The sequence below is a fragment of the Bubalus bubalis genome, chromosome 17, assembly GCF_019923935.1.
Source record: "Bubalus bubalis isolate 160015118507 breed Murrah chromosome 17, NDDB_SH_1, whole genome shotgun sequence".
In the NCBI taxonomy this organism is placed as follows: domain Eukaryota; kingdom Metazoa; phylum Chordata; class Mammalia; order Artiodactyla; family Bovidae; genus Bubalus; species Bubalus bubalis.
The window spans coordinates 56214082-56236834 of record NC_059173.1 but is presented as its reverse complement, the minus strand read 5'-3'; the positions used below and the strand labels follow the sequence as shown (position 1 = coordinate 56236834).

The following is a 22753-nucleotide window of genomic DNA, read 5'->3' as shown; positions in this document are numbered from 1 at the left end:
TTACAGTGAAAGCAGACAAAAGTCAGACAGACATCAGGCTTCTTGAAAGAAACACCAGATGCAAGAAGATAATAGAGTCCCCACAGTGTTGAAGAAAAATAGCCTTGCCCCTAGAATCAAATATCCAGGGAAACCATTATTTAAATGTGCAGACAAAATGACTATATCCACAGGCATATGAGACCTCTGAAAAATTCACCCTTCATTTCCCATTTGTGAAATAATTTGGGGAGAAAGCAAAAAGATAGAGGAAACAAAGATAAGTAAAGAAGAGTCTGTGTGTGTGTGTGTGCGCATCCAAAGTTTCTCAGCTGTGTCCGACTCTTTGAGATGGTATTGCCCTCCAGGCTCCTCTGTCCTTGGGACTCCCCAGGAGAGGACTCAAGTTGGTTGCCATGTCCTTCTCCAGGGGATCTTCCTGACCCAGGGATCAAGCCTGTATCTTTTATGTCTCCTGCATTGGCAGGTGGGTTCTTTACCACGATCACCACCTGGGAAGCCCCTTAAGACTCTATTAATATTTAAATAAGCAAAACATAGAAAGCACTTAAAATACTACTTAGCACATAGTGAGTACTCCATGAAAATGCGTTGTTACTATTATTTTGGTCTTCAGTTGCTGATTAAAATAGTTGCATTGAAATCTCTAAAAAGTAAAGAAAATGCTTTTTAAAGTTCTATATGTGTGATGTTTACTAGAGATTTTTTAGTGGATATCATTAATCCATTCATGTATTTATTTGGATGACCCCATTGAATATTATCAAGCTCTTATTTAAGATAAAATAGATAACTAATGAGAACCTACTGTATAGCTCATTTCAGTTCAGTTTGGTTCAGTCGCTCAATCATGTCCAACTCTTTGTGACCCCGTGGACAGTAGCACACCAGGCCTCCCTGTCTGTCACCAACTCCCGGAGTTTACTCAAACTCTAGTCCATTGAGTCGGTGATGCCATCCAACCATCTCATCCTGTCCCCCTTCTCTTCCCGCCTTCGATGTTTCCCCGCATCAGGGTCTTTACCAATGAGTCAGTTCTTTGCATCAGGTGGCCAAAGTATTGGAGTTTCAGCTTCAGCATCAGTCCTTCCAATGAATATTCAGGACCGATTACCTTTAGGATGGCCTGGTTGGATCTCCTTGCAGTCCAAGGGACTCTCAAGAGTTCAACACCACAGTTCAAAAGCGTCAATGCTTCAGCACTCAGCTTTCTTTATAGTCCAACTCTCATATACATATATGACCACTGGAAAAACAATAGCTTTGACTAGATGGACCTTTGTGGGCAAAGTAATGTCTCTGCTTTTTAATATGCTGGCTAGGTTAGTCATAGCTTTACTTCCGAGGAGCAAGAGTCTTTTCATTTCATGGCTGCAGTCACCTTCTGCAGTGATTCTGGAGCCCAAAATAATAAAGTCTGTCATTGTTTCCACTGTGTCCCCATCTAGCTGCCAGGAAGTGATGGGACCAGATGACATGACCTTAGTTTTCTGAATGTTGACCTTTAAGTCAGCTTTTTCACTCTCCTCTTTCACTTTCATCAAGAGACTCTTTAATTCTTCACTTTCTGCCATAAGGGTGGTGTCATCTGCATATCTGAGGTTATTGATATTTCTCCTGCCAATCTTGATTCCAGCTTATGCTTCATCCAGCCCAGCATTTCTCATAATGTACTCTGCAGATAAGTTAAATAAGCAGGGTGACAATATATAGTCTTAACATACTTCTTTCAAGATTTGGAACCAGTCTGTTGTTCCATGTCCAATTCTAACTGGTGCTTCCTGACCTGCATACAGATTTCTCAGGAGGCAGGTAAGGTGGGCAGGTATTTCTATCTCCTTCAGAATTTTTCACAGTGTGTTGTGATCCACACAGTCAAAGGCTTCTGGATAGTCAAGAAAGCAGAAGTAGATGTTTTTCTAGAACTCTCTTGCTTTTTCCATGATCCAACAGATGTTGGCAATTTCATCTCTGGTTCCTCTGCTTTTTCTAAATACAGCTTGAACATCTGGAAGTTCACAGTTCACATACTGTTGAAGTCTGGCTTGGAGAATTTTGAGCATTACTTTGCTAGGGTGTGAGATGAGTGCAATTGTGTGGTAGTTTGAGCATTCTTTGGCATTGCCTTTCTTTGGGATTGGAATGAAAACTGACCTTTTCCAGTCCTGTGGCCACTGCTGAGTTTTCCAAATTTGCTGGCATATCAAGTGCAGCACTTTCACAGCATCATCTTTCAGGATTTGAAATAGCTCAACTGGAATTCCATCACCTCCACTAGCTTTGTTCGTAGAGATGCTTTCTAAGGCCCACTTGACTTCACATTCCAGGATGTCTGGTTCTAGGTGAGTGATCACACCATCGTGATTATCTGGGTCATGAAGATCTTTTTTGTACAGTTCTGTGTATTCTTGCCACCTCATCTTAGTATCTTCTGCTTCTGTTAGGTCCCTACCATTTCTATCCTTTATGGTGCCCACCTTTGCATGAAATGTTCCCTTGGTATCTCTAATTTTCTTGAAGAGATCTCTAGACTTGCCCATTTCATTGTTTTCCTCTATTTCTTTGCACTGAATTGATCACCGAGGAAGGCTTTCTTATTTCTCCTTGCTATTCTTTGGAACTGAACTCTGCATTCAAATGGGTATATCTTTCTTTTCTCCTTTGCCTTTTGCTTCTCTTCTTTTCATAGCTATTTGTAAAGCCTCCTCAGACAACCATTTTGCCTTTTTGCATTTCTTTTTCTTGGGGATGGTCTTGATTCCTGCCTCCCGTACAATGTCATGAACCTCCCTCCATAGTTGTTCAGGCACTCTGTCTCTCAGATCTAATCCCTTGAATCTATTTTTCACTTCCACTTATAATCGTAAGGGACTTATTTAGGTCATATCTGAATGGTCAAGTGGTTTTACCTACTTTCTTCAATTTAAGTCTGAATTTAGCAATAAGGAGTTCATGATCTGAGCCACAGTCAGCTCCTGGTCTTGTTTTTGCTGACTGTATAGAGCTTCTCCATCTTTGGCTGCAAAGAATATAATCAATCTGATTTTGGTATTGACCATCTGGTGATGCCCATGTGTTGAGTCTTCTCTTGTGTTGTTGGAAGAGTGTGTTTGCTATGACTAGTGCATTCTCTTGGCAAAACTCTATTAGCCTTTGTCCTGCTTCATTCTGTACTCCAAGGCCAAATTTGCCTGTTATGCCAGGTATTTCTTGATTTCCTCCTTTTGCATTCCAGTCCCCTACAATGAAAAGGACACCTTTTTTTGGTGTTAGTTCTAGAATATCTTGTAGGTCTTCATAGAGCCATTCAACTTCAGCTTCTTCAGCATTACTGGTTGGGGCATAGACTTGGATTACTGTGATACTGAATGGTTTGCCTTGGAAATGAACAGAGATCAATCATTTTTGAGTCATTTTTGAGATTGCATCCAAGTACTGCATTTCAGACTTTTGTTGACTATGATGGCTACTCCATTTCTTCTAAGGGATTCTTGCCCATAGTGGTAGATATAATGGTCATCTGAGTTAAATTCACCCATTCCAGTCCATTTTAGTTCGCTGATTTCCTAAAATGTTGATGTTCACTCTTGCTATCTCCTGTTTGACCACTTCCAATTTGCCTTGATTCATGAACCTAACATTCCAGGTTCCTATGCAATATTGTTCTTTATAGCATTGGACTTTACTTCCATCACCAGTCACATCCACAACTGAGTGTTGTTATTGCTTTGGATCCATCTCTTTATTCTTTCTGGAGTTATTTTTCTACTGATCTGCAGGAGCATATTGGGCACCTACAGACCTGGCGAGTTCATCTTTCAATGTCCTATCTTTTTTGCCTTTTCATATGGTTCATGGGGTTCTCAAGGCAAGAATACCGAGGTAGTTTGCCATTCCCTTTTCCAGTGGACCACGTTTTGTCAGAACTCTCCACCATGACCAGTCCATCTTGGGTGGCCCTACATATCACGGCTCATGGTTTCACTGAGTTAGACAAGGCTGTGGTCCATGTGATCAGATTGATTAGTTTCCTGTGACTGTGGTTTTCAGTCCGTCTGCTCTGTGATTATTGTTTGTTACATTAGCTAACATTCTATTTAGTGTTGAAAAATGCTATTGATTTTCCATTGTTCTTCTGCCTGGCAATCTTGCTGAACTTGCCAACTACTTGTAGTAGTTTGTTAATATTCAGAACTTTCATTTATAAACAATGATAATTTTATCTCCTCCCATTTAATCTTTATATCTCATATTAGTTTTTACACTGAGGCAGCACCAACTAGGTGAACAGTGCATGCTCTGGAGAGAGATCTGGGTTAAAAGTCTAATTCCATCTCACTGTGGAGCCTGGCCAAGTCACCTAAATTCTTGCGGCTTCAGTTGCATCACTGGAAAAGTGGTGAAATTGTAAACACCTTAAGGAGCTTGGGAGGGTTACACAAGTGGAAGTGCTTCGCATGTGGCTGGCAATAAATGCTAACCACAGCCCTGTTTCTGTATACACCAGGGACTAGTCCAAGGAACCCCATGGATACTAGTCTTATATAAAATGATGGAATATTGGCCTATAACCTATATACATCTTTTTGTATACTTTGAAGTGTGTTAGTTGCTCAGGCGTGCCTGACTCTTGGCAACCCCATGGACTGCAGCCCACCAGGCTCCTCTGTCCATGGGATTCTCCAGGCCAGGACACCAGAGTGGGTTGCCATTTCCTTCTCCTTTGAACCATCTATAAATTACTTGTAATACCTAACTAAATATGAATGTTATGTAAATAGTTGCCAATGAGCCAAAAATTCAAGTTGTTTTATGGAACCTTCTAGATTTTTTTTTTTTAGTATTTTCGATCTGCAGTTGGTTGATCCTGAGGTTATGGCACCCAACAAATAGAGTAGGCCAACTGTTCTGAAATATTTATTACATGAAATTAAGAATGGGAGATACCTAACCCAATCTTGGAGTCTTAAGAGAAATAGTCCCAGAGAAAACAATATCAAAATGAGACAACTGGACCAGGTAAGTGAGTCAGGACAAAGAGGTGAGGAAGAGATGTTGGTTGAAGTATTCTCAGTGAGGGATGTGCATGTCTGTGCATTTAGCAATGAAAGAAAATATGGATTGTTCAGAGAATGGACAGTGTATCCTGGGTAACTTGGCTCTTCATATACAAATATTCATTGCTCCACTAGATAATAAGTTCCTAAAAGTAATCATGTTTGGTTCATGTGTTTATCTCTCACAGCACTTGATAGACACCCAAGCACAGAGAAAGTATTCAATAAGTCATAAATATCTGCTATTGTTTGGGAGAGTTTCTGGTCTGTTGTTATCCTACCTGATTCAAAACCATCCCTACAAGCCAATGCTTTATGAACTACAGAGGCTGAGGAATGTGTCTTAAATCGAGAGGTGAAAGTATAGAAGAGAACTATATCAATATTAAATCTAATATGCCAACATAAAACCACACGTCTGAAGTTTTAGAGGTCCTTCACAAAACAAAACGAGAATCTTTATTTCTAGAAGTAAAGTTAAAAATATGAAACATAGATTAAAAAAAAAGTCACATTTAGAATTACTGCAAATTTTTTTTTTGATTTATTCATTTTTTTTTAATTTTATTTTATTTTTAAACTTAACATAACTGTATTAGATTTGCCAAATATCAAAAGTGACAAATAGTATTGCTATGAGTGCACATTTGTTCTCTTGGCCTCCCAGGGAAAGAAGCATCAAATAAATTAAGTATTAATGCTACTACTATTTTTACAAAAGCTTTCTCATCTTTTTTGTACTATTGAATATTTTTTTTCCAAAATACTTAGCAAATATTGTTGAATTAGGAAAACCAAAGAATTTCTATTTGAAGGAATTTAGAAAATAGGGTGTGGCTTGCTTCTACTTCCTTTCACTTAGTGAAGCATTTACTTTGCAATTGATTAAAATTATCCTCTCAGATAATAAAACTGGAAAAAGAAATATTAAACAACCCTATTTTTTTCAGTCAGTTCTAAAAACCATCACACTAATCTAAGAAGCTCACCTGTATTATCTAAAAATGAACATAAAGATTCTATCTGTAGTTCGGCCCAAATTAGACTCTCAGAAAATTCTATCTCCCTTCCTGATCCTGACAAGAAAAGCATGTGCTGGGACATTCTAAGAGCTATGTGATCACTCATGATTTATTTCCAGTCAAACTCCTTTTCTCAGAACCTAGTATTATTACCTGACCTCTCAGCAATACGTGAAAGATTACTGACAACAATAATAACATTATTCGAGTTTTACCATGTACCAGGCAAGTGCATGAAGACACAGTGTTTTCCAAACTTTAGCCCTTCCAACTCATTCATGATTCTTGTCATCCTTTGCACCACCGGTATCATTTATCTGAGGAGACGGGTAATAAGAACATGAGTCAATATAGAAAATACTGCAGATACTTAGAGAAGCATCCATCAGTGGCAAGAGCACAAAACAGGATGTGATCAATGTTTCCAGTTGGCTAGAGAGGAGGTAAGCCAATGCAGAAGACATAAAAGACGCAGGCTTAATCCCTGCATCGGGAAGATCCCCTGAAGCAACCCCTTCTTGCCTGGAGAATGTTACAGACAGAGGAGCCTGACGAGCTGCAGTTCACAGGGTCACATAGAGTTGGACATGACTGAGGCGACTTAGAATCCATGCACAGAGAGCAGGTAAACTTGAGGTTTTGTCAAGAGAACTACATTAGAAGAAGTAACTCATAGAACACATGGGTGGTTGCCAGAGGTAGAGGCAAATGTATGCAAGGTGTCAAAAGGCATAAATTTTTAGTTAGAATATAAGTAAGTCACGGGGCTGCAATGTGCAGAATGGTGACTATAAGACAATTGTGCCATGCTCGTCTGTTTCAGTCGTGTCCAACTTTTTGCAACTCTATGAGACTATAGCCTGCCAGGCTCCTCTGTCCATGGCATTCTCCAGGCAGGAATACTGGAGTGGGTTCGTCTCCAAGAGATCTTCCTTACCCAGGGATAGAACTCATGTCTCCTGTGTCTCCTGCACTGCAGGCAGATTCTTTATCACTGAGCCACTGGGGAAATCCCTGGGTAACAATATTATAGTGCATAACTGAAAGTTGATAAGAGAATAAATCTTAAAAGTTCTCATGATAAGAAAAACAAATGATAACTCTCTGTGGTGACAGACATTAACTGAACTTATGGTGGTGATCATTTTGCCATATAAACAAAAGTCAAATCATTATGTCAGACACCTGAAACTCATAGAATTTACATGTCAATTATACTTCAATTAGAAAAAGAAAAGATTTGTGTGTAAGAATAGGCCTATGGGGTATATGGAATCCATCACAACAGAAGCAGACAGTGTGGATATGATATGCAAGCAAGGGTTAGAAGATGTGAAAAGCCTAACATTCTCTTTTGAAGACCTGGAAATTGGCCAAGCCTTTCTTGAAGATCCTTTCTGAGCATTTCCTTTTCTGGAGTGGCCAGCTTAGTAATGGGCCTCTGGTCTTCTCTACTTACATTTGCCTCCTGGAGAAATATTCACACAATTGGCTTCAGTCAGTAATTCCTGACAGTGAACTCATAAACCAACATCTCTTGGACTAATAGCCCACCCAGTCTTTAGTGCAGTACTTCTAATGAGTCACCGGACATTTTTGGCTTTCTGTTCCACTTTTTCCTCAATTTTGAGGTTTCTAAAATGAAACTCATCCATTTCCCTGACTTCCCCTCACATTTTAGCCACAATCCATATCGGTTCCTACAGTGTTTACTTTTCCTGATTCCCAAGATTAAAATCTGAAAGTCATCAGGATCTTCCCTGCACTTTGAACCTCCAACTGAATCAAAGCCAGTCAAGGGCTTTGAAGAGTGCCTGGCCCATAGTAGGCACTCAAAATTATTACAAATAAATTCTATGAACAAATAAAGCATATGAATAAATTAGACCTTCCTTGACATAGCTCTTGTTTTATTCCCCATTACTTTGAACATATCATATTCTTTGGCATTCATTCAGCAAATATTTATGAGGCACAACCATTTGCCAAGCACTAACAGATGATAGGGATATGCCAATGAACAAAATAACAAAAATGCTCTCCTGTAGCTCATGTACAAATGGGGAAAGGTGGGAATTAACAAACATGACTGAATAAAACATCATCCCTTATCTGAAAATCTTAAATTGAAAAGACTCTAAGAACTGAAGGTTTTGCTTAATTTGTTGGTTAACAAAACATGAACTGGCATAAAACTACTTAGAATCTGTATCTGTTTCACTTTTGAGTAGCTTCCTGAATAAGCTTACTATATACCAGAGTTGTCACATGATATATAGCAAAGGCATTATGTCACTTTATTAGTCTGTTCTTCTAGGATTGCCATTGCAGAATACCATAGATGGGGTGGGTCACACAATGGAAATTTATTTTCTCATAGTTCTGGAGGCTGGAAGTACAAGGTCAAGGTGCTGGAATGGTTGGTTTCTGGTGAGGTCTTGCTTCCTGGCTTGCAGGCAGCCCCCTTCTCACTAGGTCTGCACACAGCCTTTCCTCTGCACATGTGGACTCCTAAGGTCTCTTTCTCATCTTATAAAGACAGCAGTTCTAGTCCATTAGGGCCCCGCCTTTTTGACCTCACTTACCCTGAATTACTCCTGAAAGCACTGTCTCCAAATGTTGTCACATTGGAGGCTGAACTTCTATACATGGATTTAGTGGGGAGAGGGAGAGACACAACTCAGTCTATCACAATTACCTTTCCAAAGGCTGAAAAAAATCTGAATTCCAAAGACATCTGACCCTAAGTGTTTTGGATAAGGTAGCAGAAACCTGGTGGTATGTCGGGTAGTTATGGGTGTCTGGAGAAATGTTTGAGCTGAGAGACAGTGTATGTGGTAATGCAACAGGAAGTACACCAGTCAGGGAAAGCCTCCCAGGAAGGCGGGTATTTGAGCCAAGCCCCGCATGAGGTAAGGGAGTGGGCCACATCTGAAAGGAAGCGTTCTAGGCAGAAGAATAGCAAGTTCAAAGACCCAGAGACAAGAACAGCACAGTACACACAATGAATGGAAACAAATACCATATATCAATGCATATATATGGAATCTAGAAAGATGGGACTGATGAACCTATTTGCAAGGCAGCAATGGAGACACAGACATAGAAAACGGACTTGTGGACACGAGAGGGGAAGGAGAAGGTGGGATGAATGGAGAGTGTAGCGTGGAAACATACACATTACCATACTTGCTGTAAGACTCAGGAAGCTCAAACTGGGGCTCTGTGACAAACTAGAGGGGTGGGATGGGGTGAGAGATGGGAATGAGGTTCACGAGGGAGGGGACATATGCATACTTATGGCTGATTCATGTTGATAGATGGCAGAAACCAATACAATATTGTAAAGCAATTATCCTTCCATTGAAAATAAATAATTTTTAAAAAGAAAGGTTGTCAGAGTTACCAAAGCCCTGAGCTAAAAGAGGAGGAGAAGATGAGGTAACAGAGGGACAAATCACTGAGGGCCTTACTGACTACTATAATAGAATTTGGCTTTTACTGAAGTAAAATGAGTAGGCAACGGAGAGTTCTGAATAGAGGAGTGGCATGACCGGATCAAGGCTTTAACAGGATCACAACGTGTGGCAGATGATCTCCAAGACAGTGGCCACTAATCAACGTCTTCCTTCTAGGAACAAGCGTAACATACAGCCCAGCAGGAGGCTGAGTCTATGTCCTCTCCTCTTGAATCGAGATGGCCTCCGGACTTGCTTTTCCTGATAAAATGAGACAAACTGGACAGTCTAGGAATTTCAGACCTAGGCTTTCCGAGCCTCGGCAGTTTCCACTTCCTCTTTTATAGAAGCTGGGTACTGCGTGAGGAGTCTGACAACCCTGAGACCACTATGTTGCGAATGAGTCCAATCTAGTCACGTAGAAAAAGTGAAGTGGAGAAGAACAAAGGAAACCAGGCAACAGGCAGAACCGAGGCCCCACACATGACCCAATTTCTTGTACAATCTCGGACAATCCTGGACCTTTGGAGTCATAACAACTGAGATCACAGACATTCTGACATAGAGACAAGCCATTGCCATGGGATCCTGTCCAAATTTCTACACTCGGAGCTTCAAACATATAAAATAATTCTTATCTTACCCTACTAAATTTGGGGGTAGTTAAATACATGGTAATTAATAATTGACTGAAATTGGTATGAGCTCAGGTGAGGAGTAGACACCTGAGGAGTATGTAGCACGGATACTCACTGTTAGTGAGCCTAGAAAGGGTGTGATGAAATCATTATTAGAGGCTGGAGAGAAGGTGATTCCATGCTGCATAACTGCCTGCAATAGTATGAACAAAAGAAAATGTGTCTAATAAAAACTTGTGGACCTGGCTAAGAAAATTTCTGAATGTGATAATCGGCTTTACTCTGTGACCTAGGATTAATTACAGGAAGAGAAAGAGGAACTAAAATGTTCAAGTTGTACTTAGAGGAAATCATTCAAACTAGGACTTATGAGGTTGGAAAACAAAAATTACTGTCCTTCTTGCCTCTCGAGGCAACACAAGATTCTCAAAGAAGCAGTCTTAGGACAAAGATCAAATCCAGGGTCTATTAGTACAGTGTCCCCTGAGGTTAAATATTAAATCAAGCATGTGGCTGGAAGATGTCTCATTAAGACCTAGAAGAGATTTAAGGTGGCACCTCATAGACCCTGTCCAGGAGGAAAAGCAGTTTCTAAAGACCTTGAAGGTTTTTCCTACAGCATTCTGACTCACAGTCAAGGTCAGCTGCAGCCTGTCTCAAGAGTTTTCTGGGTATGTCTTTTCCAATGGACCGATCCTTAATAGACAAATGGGAAGCCTCCAAGGTTTATAAGAAAAATGTACCCCCCTTAAAAGCACCACCGGCTAAACAAAAAGAAGGACGGAGAAAGTCTCTAGATCCCTAAATCTCTAAAGAAATGGCATGCTCAACCACTAATAAGAACTATTTCTTATGGAAAAGGAAGAAAGAAAGGAGGTGCCTTTAATTTCATAGCCAGTCCAGTGCTAGACTGTAGACACCAGGTGCTAGATCCGCCTGGGTGTGTGGCAGGAAGATGAGGAAATCTTCCTGGGTGCGTCACTCCCAGCAGCCTTGGAGGAGCTGCATGTAGCCCAAATCTCGGAATCATGACAAATAACATGCTATTGTTTTTTTAAGCCACGACATACTGGAGTGGTTTTCATTTGTTTGTAGATAAGAAAAATGTAAGTAAAAACAGATAACTGAAACTTTGGTGGGGGGCGAGGGGAGGGACAAGAGTTGCAAAAGAGAGACCCACTCTTGCCACTGTACCTCGAGACAGGATAATAGTGACCTGGACCTGGGCAGACGTGGGATCTATTTTGAAGGCACAGCTAAGTGATTCAGCGGAATAAATGGCGGGGTGTGAAGGGGAAGAAGGGAATACTCCACGGTTAATAGGTTGATTGGTGATCTGTGCAGTTACAAGAATGGACTTGTCATGGGTGTAGCAATTTTGGGGGTAAAGTCAGGAATCCAGGTCTTTACCATCTGGTGGCTCAAACAGCAAAGAACCTGCCTGCAATGCAGGAGATTCGGGTTCGATCCCTGGGTCGGGAAGATCCCCTGGAGAAGGGCACAGCAGCCTATTTCAGTATTCTTGCCTGGGAAATCCCATGGACAGAGGAGCCTGGCGGGCTACAGTCCATGGGGTCCCAAATGTTGGACACAACTGGGTGACTTTCACTTCACAAGAATCCAATGAGCACTAGATATCCGATTGGGAGTGGTGAAGGGACTTTTATGTATAACTCTGGAATTCAGAGAGGGGTCATGACTAACACATACATTGATGAGTCATCATTTAGGAAGGTATTGAAAGCCAAGAGACTAAGATCACCAAGGGAGTGAGCATAGACAGAGAAAAGGCCATGAACTGAGCCCTCAGATGCCTATATTCAGAGGTTAAGAAAGTGAGGTGGCAAAGGAGACTAAATTTGATGCTGGTGAGGAAAAAGGACAATCAGGATGAGGGATTCCCTGGAAGCCATACAAAGAACCTTCCGGTTCTGCTAATGTGGCACCTAGGAAGCAGACCAAGCTCTGGTTACTGGATTTCTCGTGGGTTCCTAGTACCTTTGACAAGTGCATTTTTCACAGGGTGGTGGGGATGACTGTCTCGCTGGGTCAAGAGAAGATGAGAAAGACATGCTGGATACGGACCAGAGTTGTTCTATCAAGGTTGTCCTATAAAATGGGGACAGAAAAACCAGGTGGTAGCTGGAGAGAAACATGAGATCAAGAGAGTCTTTCTGGTTTCCCTTTTTAATGGGAAAAATTATAGCAAAGCTGCATGGTGAAGGAAAGACTCATTAGAGACAGAAGAAAAACTGATGACGAATTTTAAAAAAAGAAGAATTGCTAGCATTAGCTCAGTTTCCCAGGTGGTACTAGTAACAATGAACCTGCCTGCCAATGCAGGAGATGCGGGAGACCTGGGTTGGGAAGACCCCATGGAGAAGAGCATGGCAACTCACTCCAGCATTCTTGTCTGGAGAATCCCATGAACAGAGGAACCTGGCGAGCTACAGTCTAAAGGATCCCAAAGAGCCGGATGTGACTGAAGCGACTTAGCAGGCAAAATGACACAGGCAGGTCCTTGAGAAGATGATAGGAACAAGAGCATATCCCTGAATGGACTTCTGGCTGGTTTCCTTAGCTCCAATTCTTTCTTCTCTTCAATAAAGCCTATCCTACACTAATTTTCCTAAAATACTGCCTATATGATAATGTTCCAGCAATGTGTTTTGCTGAGTTTCTTGTTTCCTACCTGTTTTGTATATGCCTCTGCTTAGCTGTTAAACTGTTCAATGATCACTGAAGTCAATAGAAGTCACCTACGTGTCCAACCCCTGGCTGGGGACATGGGACACATTGTCCTGTCTTTACTCAGAATGTAAGTGTAGAGACAGACACATAATAAGATGAATTCACAGAGAGAAATGCTATTACAGGGGAATGTTCGTGTGCCTGCTAAGTTGCTTCAATTACGTTCAACTCTTTGTGACCCTGTGGCCTGTAGCCTGCCAGGCTCTGCTCTCCATGGAATTCTCCAGGCAAGAACACTGGAGTAGGTTGCCATGCCCTCCTTTAGGGGATCTTCCTGACCCAGGGAGTGAATCTGCATCTCTTATGTCTGTTGCACTGGCAGGCAGGTTCTTTATACCAGTGCCACCTGGGAAGCCCATAAAGGAATGTAGACAGCACCAAATAAATTCAGAGAAGGGAGAGAATACTTTTTCCTGGGCAGTAGAAAGGGGCAGCCAAAGTTAGAGAGGGTGGGCTTTGTGAGCAGGACACTTGGCTGTCAAGGAGTGATGAGGTATATGTATGGCAAGTGTGTCTGGAGCACAGAAGAGATGACTGGAAATGAAGCTACAAAGGCTGTCTAAGCCTGACTAGAACCTACTCTTCAGTCCTATCATTGGGAAGACTCTATTGCAGCCAGATTCCCTCTTTTATTGTCTGCCCCACAAGGCACACTCACACATGTGTGTGGACACACACACACACTTGCTTTGAAGCACAGTGAGCCCTGGCAGTTCAGAAACCATGGGAAGGGGCTGTTGGGGATAAGGCTGAACTAGATCAGAGCTCGTCAGGGAACCTCCATGACTTTCCAAGGTCTGAACGACCACAGAGAGTTCTAAAGAAATGAATTTCCAGATCCACTACTTCCATAGGAGCCCCTTTTTATGAATGATATGCCTGAAATGACCCTGAAGCAAGCAGATTTCTAGCAAGTTCTCTTTTCCCTCTTCCTCTTTCATAACCATGCTTGTCCCATTTTACAAAAGAAAGGTGGACCTCGCCTCCACTCAGAATCCTGCTTCGTGCCTTGCCTGTCCAGGGTGTCAATCATAGGGGAAAGGGGGAAAATTGCTATTAGAGACACTTCTTTAAATCAAAGCAGTGGAGCCTGGAGGGCTGCAGTCCATGGGGTCACTAAGAGTTGGACACGACTAAGCGCCTTCACTTTCATTTTTCACTTTCATGCATTGGAGAAGGACATGGCAACCCACTCCAGTGTTCTTGACTGGAGAATCCCAGGGACGGCGGAGCCTGGTGGGCTGCCGTCTATGGGGCTGCAGAGGGTAGGACACGACTGAAGCGACTTAGCGGCAGCAGCAGCAGCAATAATTACTTATCAAAAGTGAATGGGTTATTTTGGTTAGTTGTGTACTAATAACTATGCTTAAAATAACATAAATAATAATTTTCACAATATAAATATTAATATTTATTTTAAAATGGAATCTCTAAGTATATGCTTCTTTTTGGTGCTGAGGTGTATTTCTGTGTGTGCTTAGTTGCATCTGACTCTGCAGCTCCATGAACTGTAGTGTGCGAGGCTCCTTTATGCATGGAATTTTCCATGGAAACTATGTTTCCTGCATTGGCAGGCGAATTCTTTACCACTGCGCCATCTGGGAAGCTCGCCGAGGAGTAAGGAGAGCAAACAAGTTGGAAAAATATATGGCTAAAGATCTAACTAAAATGTTCAATTAGAAAATAATTTGAAAATGTTAGCAGTCAGTGCTAAAAGTGTGCAAATGATACAGATGACGCTTGAATAACGCAGGGTTGGGGCTCCAACACTCCGCTCCATGGAAAATCTGCTGTAACTTACAGCAAGCCCTGGGTACCTCGGTTCCTTAGTGTCCATAGTTCTGCATCACAGAGTCAACCAGCCACGGATACTGTAGCACTGTGGTATTTACTGTCCAAAAAAGTCTCATATAAGTAGATCTCACAGTTTAAACTTCTGTCATTCAAGGGCCAATGTACTTCCTCTCCCAAAGTTGTGTCAGAAGGCGTATGAGCAGAAGAGCAGGTAAGGAGACTTCAGTGGTGCAGGTTTCATTGCCTACGTCACTGGGCTGGTATGTCACAAAGATCGTTAGAATCCCCACCCCCAACCTTACAGTCATCATATTTTCCTCTTCTGGGATCATTTTCAGTTTCAGTTCCTTTACTTAACCAAACACTTTCTGTCACTCTCCTTCAGCATTTGGAAAAGACGTGACTTAGAACATGGCCACCTAATAGGCATTCTGACTTTTTAAAATTCATTTTCATGTGGTCCATATACAGTCTTCTGCTCTTCCAAAAAATGACCTGCCGTGCACCATTAGATTTTCAGTGGGATAAAACACTGGAAAATATATGAGTACACATACTCTGCCTCCAGATATAGAATATGTACAAATACTACCATTGGATTGAGCTGAGATCAAAGAGCATTTTATTTCCTATTTCTGATTCTAGTACTGAATAACTTAAAAAAAGGGTAACATTCCCCGACATGCAGCAAGTTAGTAAATAATAACACATACAAAGTTGACCGCAGTTATTTTAATAAAATTCACGATTAATTAGGAGTAAATACTACTAGCAAAACTCACAAATGTTCTCTCAACTTTCCTATGGGATGTTTCCACCCAATCCATAAAATAGGATACCAGCCAGCATATAAACAATGTTCAACTCAATAGTCTCACACAATAATCTGTAACCACTGGATCAATAAATATAAGAGCTAATATTGAGCTAAAGAAAGAAGCTGGCTTCTTGCCAACACTCAGACCAGAAATATTTTCTGAAAAGGAGACTTCCCATACAGTTGACCACACCCACCTCCCCTGTGTTATGTGAATGTCTTCTGAAGACTCCCTCAATCCCAGCCTTTCACTTGGATGAATGCTAGATACAGACATACATCAATCCACATTTGCCTACCATTTGTCAAGCTCTATCAGCAAAAACTATGTGAAATGGACAAATGTTTTCATTCAGGAACCATAAAAAGATTTTCTTCAAGAACCAAACTCATATAGACATCCATGTGATGTGACTACTATTTGTTCTTAAATGTAATCTTTAAATATATAATTAATAATGTTAGAATGAAAGTACCATATAAGTGTTACTATAAAACCAGTGTTCCATCATTATCTCACACTACATTGCAATGAAATCATGGCTGTCACTGTCAAATTGTGAGAAATATTTCTATGGAAATAATAGCCTTCATAAATACTGGTGTTTTTAAATCTCTACCACTTTCTCTCTCTGTGACTTTGGGAAAGTTATTTAATGACTCTATGGTTCAATTTCTCCAGTTATAAAATACAGTCCCTACTACCACAAAAGTTTATTATGATATTTAAAAAAAAAACTACACACATATTTAGAACAATGTCTGGGACATAATAAGAAGTCATCAAGTGTTAGCTATGATTCATATTATTTCCCATAGTTCAAGTTGTGGACCTGAAACAGGACTCTCTGCATTATCACTCTCTGCATTATCACTAACTAACCTGCAAAGGAACTGTTACATAATGAATAAAACTTAGTATACTCAATGGGAGACAGGAAGAAAGGGCAGTTTTGTAAGTTTTTAATGTTTTTCAAACTGTTTTGTGTTCAAGATCCATTTAAAAAGATCATTAGAGTTACTGCTATTTTCTTCAGAAAAAGTCCCTTTATTCACAGCCTTCCCGAAGTCCAGGTTTGATAAAACCTGAGATGGAGACCCTTTTAGGATTTAAAATTTTCAATTATCAAACTTTAGACCACTGCTTTCCCCCTTCCTCCAAAGAAATTTATAAACATGTATTTCACTGACAAACATTATGTCCTGAGATACAGCTGTTGACATTTACATATTAATTTCATGGATTAAAACAAAAAGCATCAAATTGTTTTTCTTAAACCCACCTAGTAAGCTGTAGGAAAATTCCTAATTCCAGAAACTGTAGCTTTAAATCAGGTTCTGGAGTTTCCATTCCAAATCAGCAGAGAATGGTGAACATTCTGCCTACCACAAGTCCAGGCCAGCACCCAACCTAACCCCTCTGTCACCCTGTCCTAGAGCAGACAATCCTGCTGGAAAGGCCATTCTGAGTATGATCAAAACTCTGCAAGAAAACTGAGGAAGAAATACAAGGATGTGCCTTTTCTGCCTACCAGAACAAACCTTCACAATCTTCTAGACTTCTTAACTTTATTAAGCAAAATTTTAATTTTTTTCACCATTTTTTAACTCTAAAATGGCTATTGCTTTGTCATCAGTCCTTTCCTTTCTATATCTTTATGTTTCTCTCTTTGTATCTGCTCCCTCTTTATCTATCATGCTCTCTGCACTGCTTTCCAATAAAACGACAGGAGTTTAATGTATCTTGTACCTTGATGCATTATCATAGAACATCCACCTCTGCAGAGTAGGATGCTGTAACCACCTAGATCTCATCTGTTTATTCAGTCAAATCAACTAAGCCGCTTTAAACACACTGACAAAATGAGAATGCCTATCAGTTACAAGGAGATGCCATCCCCAGTGTCATAACATCAGACAGTAGTGTTTAAAAACATCATGGGAATCGCTAGTGACAACCACTTTACTTCCAGTTTTGAAACTTCTGATTCACCCTATTTAAGAACCTATTATAAGCATCACTTAAAAATTAACCTTGCTTTACGTATACTTCGACGTTAAGAAACTTTTAAACGCATAGAAAATCAAGTTAAATTCAATACATTATAAGCTAAATTCAAATACATTGTATATGCTTGCAACATCTCAACAACACTTGGAAAAATTAACTGAATTTTCATTTAAAGCCCCTTTGAATAAGCAGTTCACAGCAATACAAGTCTCCTGCATTTCTTTGAAGTTTCTAGCACTGATTTTCCGGAAATAATATAAAGCCAGGCCTGACTGTCAAAAGGTAGCCATTCTATAAATTCCTCTTCCAAGGCAGATAAGTGTCCTGATCAAAAAAGAGGAGGGCAATTTGACTGACAAACATAGAGTCAGACGTGCAAGCTCACACAGGAGTTGGCACCGGTCGGCGAGTTGGCAACGGTCGGTGGGAGGTTTGGGAGGAGGGAGGGAAGAAGCGGGGAACTGCAGTACCTTACTTGAACTTTCTGAGCTGGATGAGGTGCAGAACTCAGCGCTCTGTGCGGCAGGACTTCTCTTTCTCCGAACCCCGCAGCTCGGCGCGGGCAGCCGGGTGCGCTTCCCTTGCTCTCCGCCTCCCGGCGCGGAGTAGGTGGAGCGCACGGCACCCCGCGGAAAGAGCAGAGCGCACCGCGGGGCCGCTGGGGACCCGCGCGGGAGCCACAAGTGGACTAGCAGTCTGTGCTCGGCTGGAAGCGGAGGATGGCGTGGAGAGCCCGCGACAGGAATAAAGGGTCAGAAGGGGAAAAACCTCTGCGCCTAGCGCCACCGAAAACCGAAGTCACGGTCAAGTGTTTCCCCCGTAAGAGGGCGGGGCGGCCCGGCTGGCAGCTAGTCGGCGGGGAGACGGGTGGGTCCGGCCAGTGCTGGGAGGGGACCGAGACGAAGGCTTTCGGGGAAAATTCCCTTGCCCTTTCCAGCCACCAGCACCTCCCCTCCCGAAGCGGAGAAGCCAAGCTCTGTACCTCCATCGACTCCGGGCTGCAGGGTCAGGGGCGGCAGGCAGTGCAGCGGGGCGGGCGCGGTCACCCGGCTCCCATCCCGGGCGTCGGGCCTCTGCGGCCACAAACAAATCAGCTGGGGTTTCCCTGGGCTCCTGGAACCCAAGGAGTCCCAACCCCCAACGAAAAGAAAAGTGAAAGAGAAGAGAGCGAGGAGGAACGGCCAAGATAAACACCCCCAGCGCAGGCTGGGGGAGGGGCGGGTGGCAGCAGCTCTTGGCCGGGTGCCCCAGGTGTCTTGGCTCCACGCCCCCTGGGAGGTGTACTCCAGTGCCAAGCCCGGGGGCGCAGAACCTGGAGGGCAGGGGGGAGGAAGGCAGGCTAGGCGCTCCTGCCCCGCCTCCTGGGACGTTGGCCGTGGCCTTGGCCTATCCCTCCCTCTTGGGACACATGCAGGGAAGGAGCGAGAAGGTGACCCGAAGTCCATCTGCGCATCCACGGGCCCATGGGACGCGAGGCTGTCTGAGCTGCGACTGAGACCTGGGCGCGGCGCAGGTCCAAGGCGTCTGCAAGAGAGGGAAAATGTGTTGAGTAGGGATGGGCGGCTGCCTCAGACCTTGACCCTCCCCGGTAGGTAGACGGGAAGCTGAAGTTCTGCTAAAGAAACCATGGAAGGAAGACGTCTGGGCGACTACTTTGTCCAAGGCAGTTGGCACGGAGGGTGAATGAAATTGAAAGGAGCCTGGCTGCCGGCCACTTTCCCAGTCTAGTGCATAGTCCAGTGTGACATATTACAATAGGACCATGTGAAATGTTGTTATTGTAGGGTGTTACTGCTGAAAGAACCAAGTTCCTTGAGGCTAAGGTATTCTAATGCCTTAAAGCCTGCAGAAAAGGTTTCAGTTTTTTGGAGGCACTTTGGAGAATCTTGCACACATTGTGAATCACTGAAAATCCCTAAGGGAAGGGTGCTTCCCCAAATTTTTCAGAGTTATGTCATAGAAAAAATAAAGCTCCCCAGAGCTTGGTAAAGCATTTCACTAACTTTCTTTTGCATCACATAAACATGTTAAAAATAAAATAGAAACATATTAGAAGTGATTTAAATATTAAATGTACCTAAAGTTCCATATAAAATCACTTCACTTTTTATGAAAAGTTTGAGCTCTAGGTAGTCACTATCAACAAAATGAGATGAAAATGTAAATACTCTTTTACAACCATTCAAAATTTTACCATAGTTGGAAATTATATTTAAAGAAATAAAGCAATTATTCTTTTCTGTTTAAGACAATGTAATACTGATTTTTCCTATGATAATGCCAGTGATTTAAAATCCAATCAGACTTGTCCATGGCAAAGCTAAGTCCCCTACATACAAACTTTCAAGTTGTAAACTTTCAAAGATGCAAATGTGCGTTCACACATCCAGTCATATGAGTTAGCTCATTTGTCTGGCATACATTGTCATGTATGTGCATTGTCTACAAGTGACTGTGCTTCTGTGCACTTTACTATACAGTACTGTATAGAGTATAGTAGCTCAGTATATTTCAAGCTCAGAATCTCTGGAAGTAAGGTAAAAGTAACAGTGATGTAGTTGGTACTGATACATGCTACTGTACTTTTCAAGGTTCTGTACTATAAGATTTAAAATGTTTATTTTTTGCATGTGTTATGTACTATTTGAGTGAAAAGTGTTATAAAACTATTATGGTACAGTACTATATAACTGACTGTGTTAGTTGGGCACCTAGGCTAACTTTGTTGGACTTAAGGAATGTGCTCTCGGAATTCAACTCCGAGATTTTTGTATGCAGGGGACTAACTATACACTGAAGCTCTGATTTGCAGAACAAACATGCATCCTGAGATCAGGTGTGTACAGGATTGGTTTCTGTTACAATAGACATAGCAGCCCCAAAGGCAAAACATGTGTGTATGTGAATATGGAAATTAATGACGGAGAAGTGGATCTGTGTCTGCTCATCGACTTGAACTGCTCCAGTCTTTCTTGGCTCCTGCAAGATGAACTCCCATACGTCCTTCAGCCCCCCTACAGATGTTGTGTGATCTGCAGCTGATGGCTGAAGCAGTTGTCCAGATAGGAAGGCCCCTCTTTGGCTTCATTCAGCAACAACTAGCAGAAGTAAATATCACTGCCACCAGAGGTCAGGTCATTACATGCTGCACTTGGCTGCCTAAGAGCACTTTAGAAAAGTTACTCTTAGCTGGAGCTCACTAGCCTGGTGGCTCTGGCTGACCCCAGGGCTGAGAGACATCAGTGTCTGACAGCACACTTTTAATACGTGGCCGCCATGAATTTTCTGAGCTACTGGAGAAGTTTTCATGGTGCTGTGAAACTGATGGGAATTTTCTTCATGTAGCCAAACTGTAAAATACAATCAGTATAAATGGTCTCTGGATGTTGATTGAGCTTCTAATACATGTATAAACTCTAGAACAAGATGGACTGAATGAAATATGAAGCATTTAGTCAGGAGATAAAATAACACAAATGACAAGAAAGTTGAGGAACGGAATATTTCCTGCCCTATGGCTCAGTGGTAAAGAATCTGCCTGCCAATGCAGGAGACACATGGTAAGCAGGTTGATCCCTGGGTCAGGAAGACCCCCTGGAGTAGGAAATGGCAACCTACTCCAGTATTCTTGCCTGGAAAATTCCAGAGACAGAGAAACCTGGCATCTACAGTCAATGGGGTTGTAAAGAGTCGGACACAACTGAGCACACACACATGTGACGTCATCAGTGAACAAAGATGTCACAATCATCAGTGATTGCAACCCTCCAGTGCGAGCTGGTGAACCCTAAGGGCACTCAGGAAGGAGAAGAATACCTTCGAGCTAGCAGCCATGGGACTACAGCCACTCCCTATGGTGAGCCCTGAGGAGAGGAAGCTCAGGATGTGAAAAACACCAGAAACTGGCCCCAGATAGCTGAGATGCAAAAGAAAGAAATGATTTCCGTGAGCTCAGACTCTTGCATCTTCCCATACATAGAAAGCTCTAAGTTCCTTAACTAGGGCTATCTGGTTTTCTTTAATTAACAGCAATCATGTGACGTTCAGACTACTGGCCCTTTGTTGCAAAACTTGTATATAACCTGGCTTCTCCCCTTGCCTCCTCAGCACAGTTCTCTCAGGGTCACTTGAGATGCTGTCTCCCAGGCTCAAAGGTCTAAAAATTCCCGTTGAAAAAAAACATAACTCTTAGCTTTTAGGTTGTGAATATTTTTTAAATTGACAAATTGAAATTGAAACTGATGATGGCCGTAGGAGAGACTTTGCTCAACTACATACTTGCCTCCTGAGCATGTAGGTCAAATTTGTTTTCTCAATTACACACACAAATGTATATTTGAACTGGTTATATAAATGCATGCAATTCAATGAGGTTGGGTTTTCAGCATGTTTTTGTTGCAGTGCCTCAAAAAGAGAAATCTAAAGTATGCAACTTGTATTTTCAGTTGCCACAGGTTGTTTGGCAGGGTATTAAAAATTGCTCACACCAATGAACAAGTAAATCCCACTGTATAAATTAAAAGCAAAGGCCAAGATTGATCAAATTGCCTAAAGGTAACTAATAAAAGTACCATGTAGAAAGAAGTTAAAAATTAACTAAATCTCACAGAAGTGACAATAATAATCTTTCTTTGAATTAAAAAAATAATAAAATAATAATGGAATAAATTTTAATATCTGATTTTTCATTCAAAATACAATATTACCTAATTGGCTAGTCTTCTTTAAAATAAATGGCTAACGAATGTTTTCTGTAGCTTTGGTGACTACATCAAAGCAGTTGAAAGTTAGCTCATCTGACTTCGTGTTCAAAGTCCACGACTGTGACCTTATTTATGGTTCTCCTAAGGAGCAGATCACAGAACAAGAAAAAGCTGACCTTCTGGTCTATGTAAAACATAGACTGGGACCCCTCAAGGTGCCATTTTGGTTAAAACCTTACCTCGAGATTGCTTCCAGTGTTTTTGGTGGTCCTGACAACAAAGAGCAACATTCTTCCTCTTAAAGAAAGTTTTTAAGAGTTTCTTAAATTACTGCTTTCTCAGAGGTAGAGCAATACTAGCTTTGATTTCTGTAGTTCCTAGAAGTGTGCCTACTAAGACAAAAATTAGCTCATTAAATCCTCATGATAATGCTATGAAATATGAACAACTATTACCTCCATTTTACTGATGGAGAAACCAAGGCCACAAGAAATTTCACAAT

The 22753-nt window shown here is 41.7% G+C and overlaps 1 protein-coding gene across 8 annotated transcripts in view; it reads right to left on the bottom strand.

The window, feature by feature from the left end:
* Window positions 1–19705, bottom strand: part of IL15 (interleukin 15) — a 93469-nt gene extending 73764 nt beyond the window's left edge. For 2 of the 8 annotated variants that reach the window (XR_329399.3, XR_003104330.2), the window contains exons 1-2: window positions 18531–19705; window positions 18019–18254 (exon numbers count right to left, since the gene is read on the bottom strand). Coding sequence is in view for 1 of the 8 variants with exons in the window: in XM_006079238.3 (XP_006079300.1) it covers window positions 18024–18254; window positions 18531–18993 (694 nt within the window). In the remaining 7 variants the exon portion in view is untranslated. Of the gene's footprint in view, window positions 1–18018 lie in introns of all 8 variants that reach the window. The other 6 variants (XM_025268106.2, XM_006079239.3, XM_006079238.3 and 3 more) reach the window with 5 other exon arrangements.
* Between the last annotated feature and the right edge of the window lie 3048 nt (window positions 19706–22753).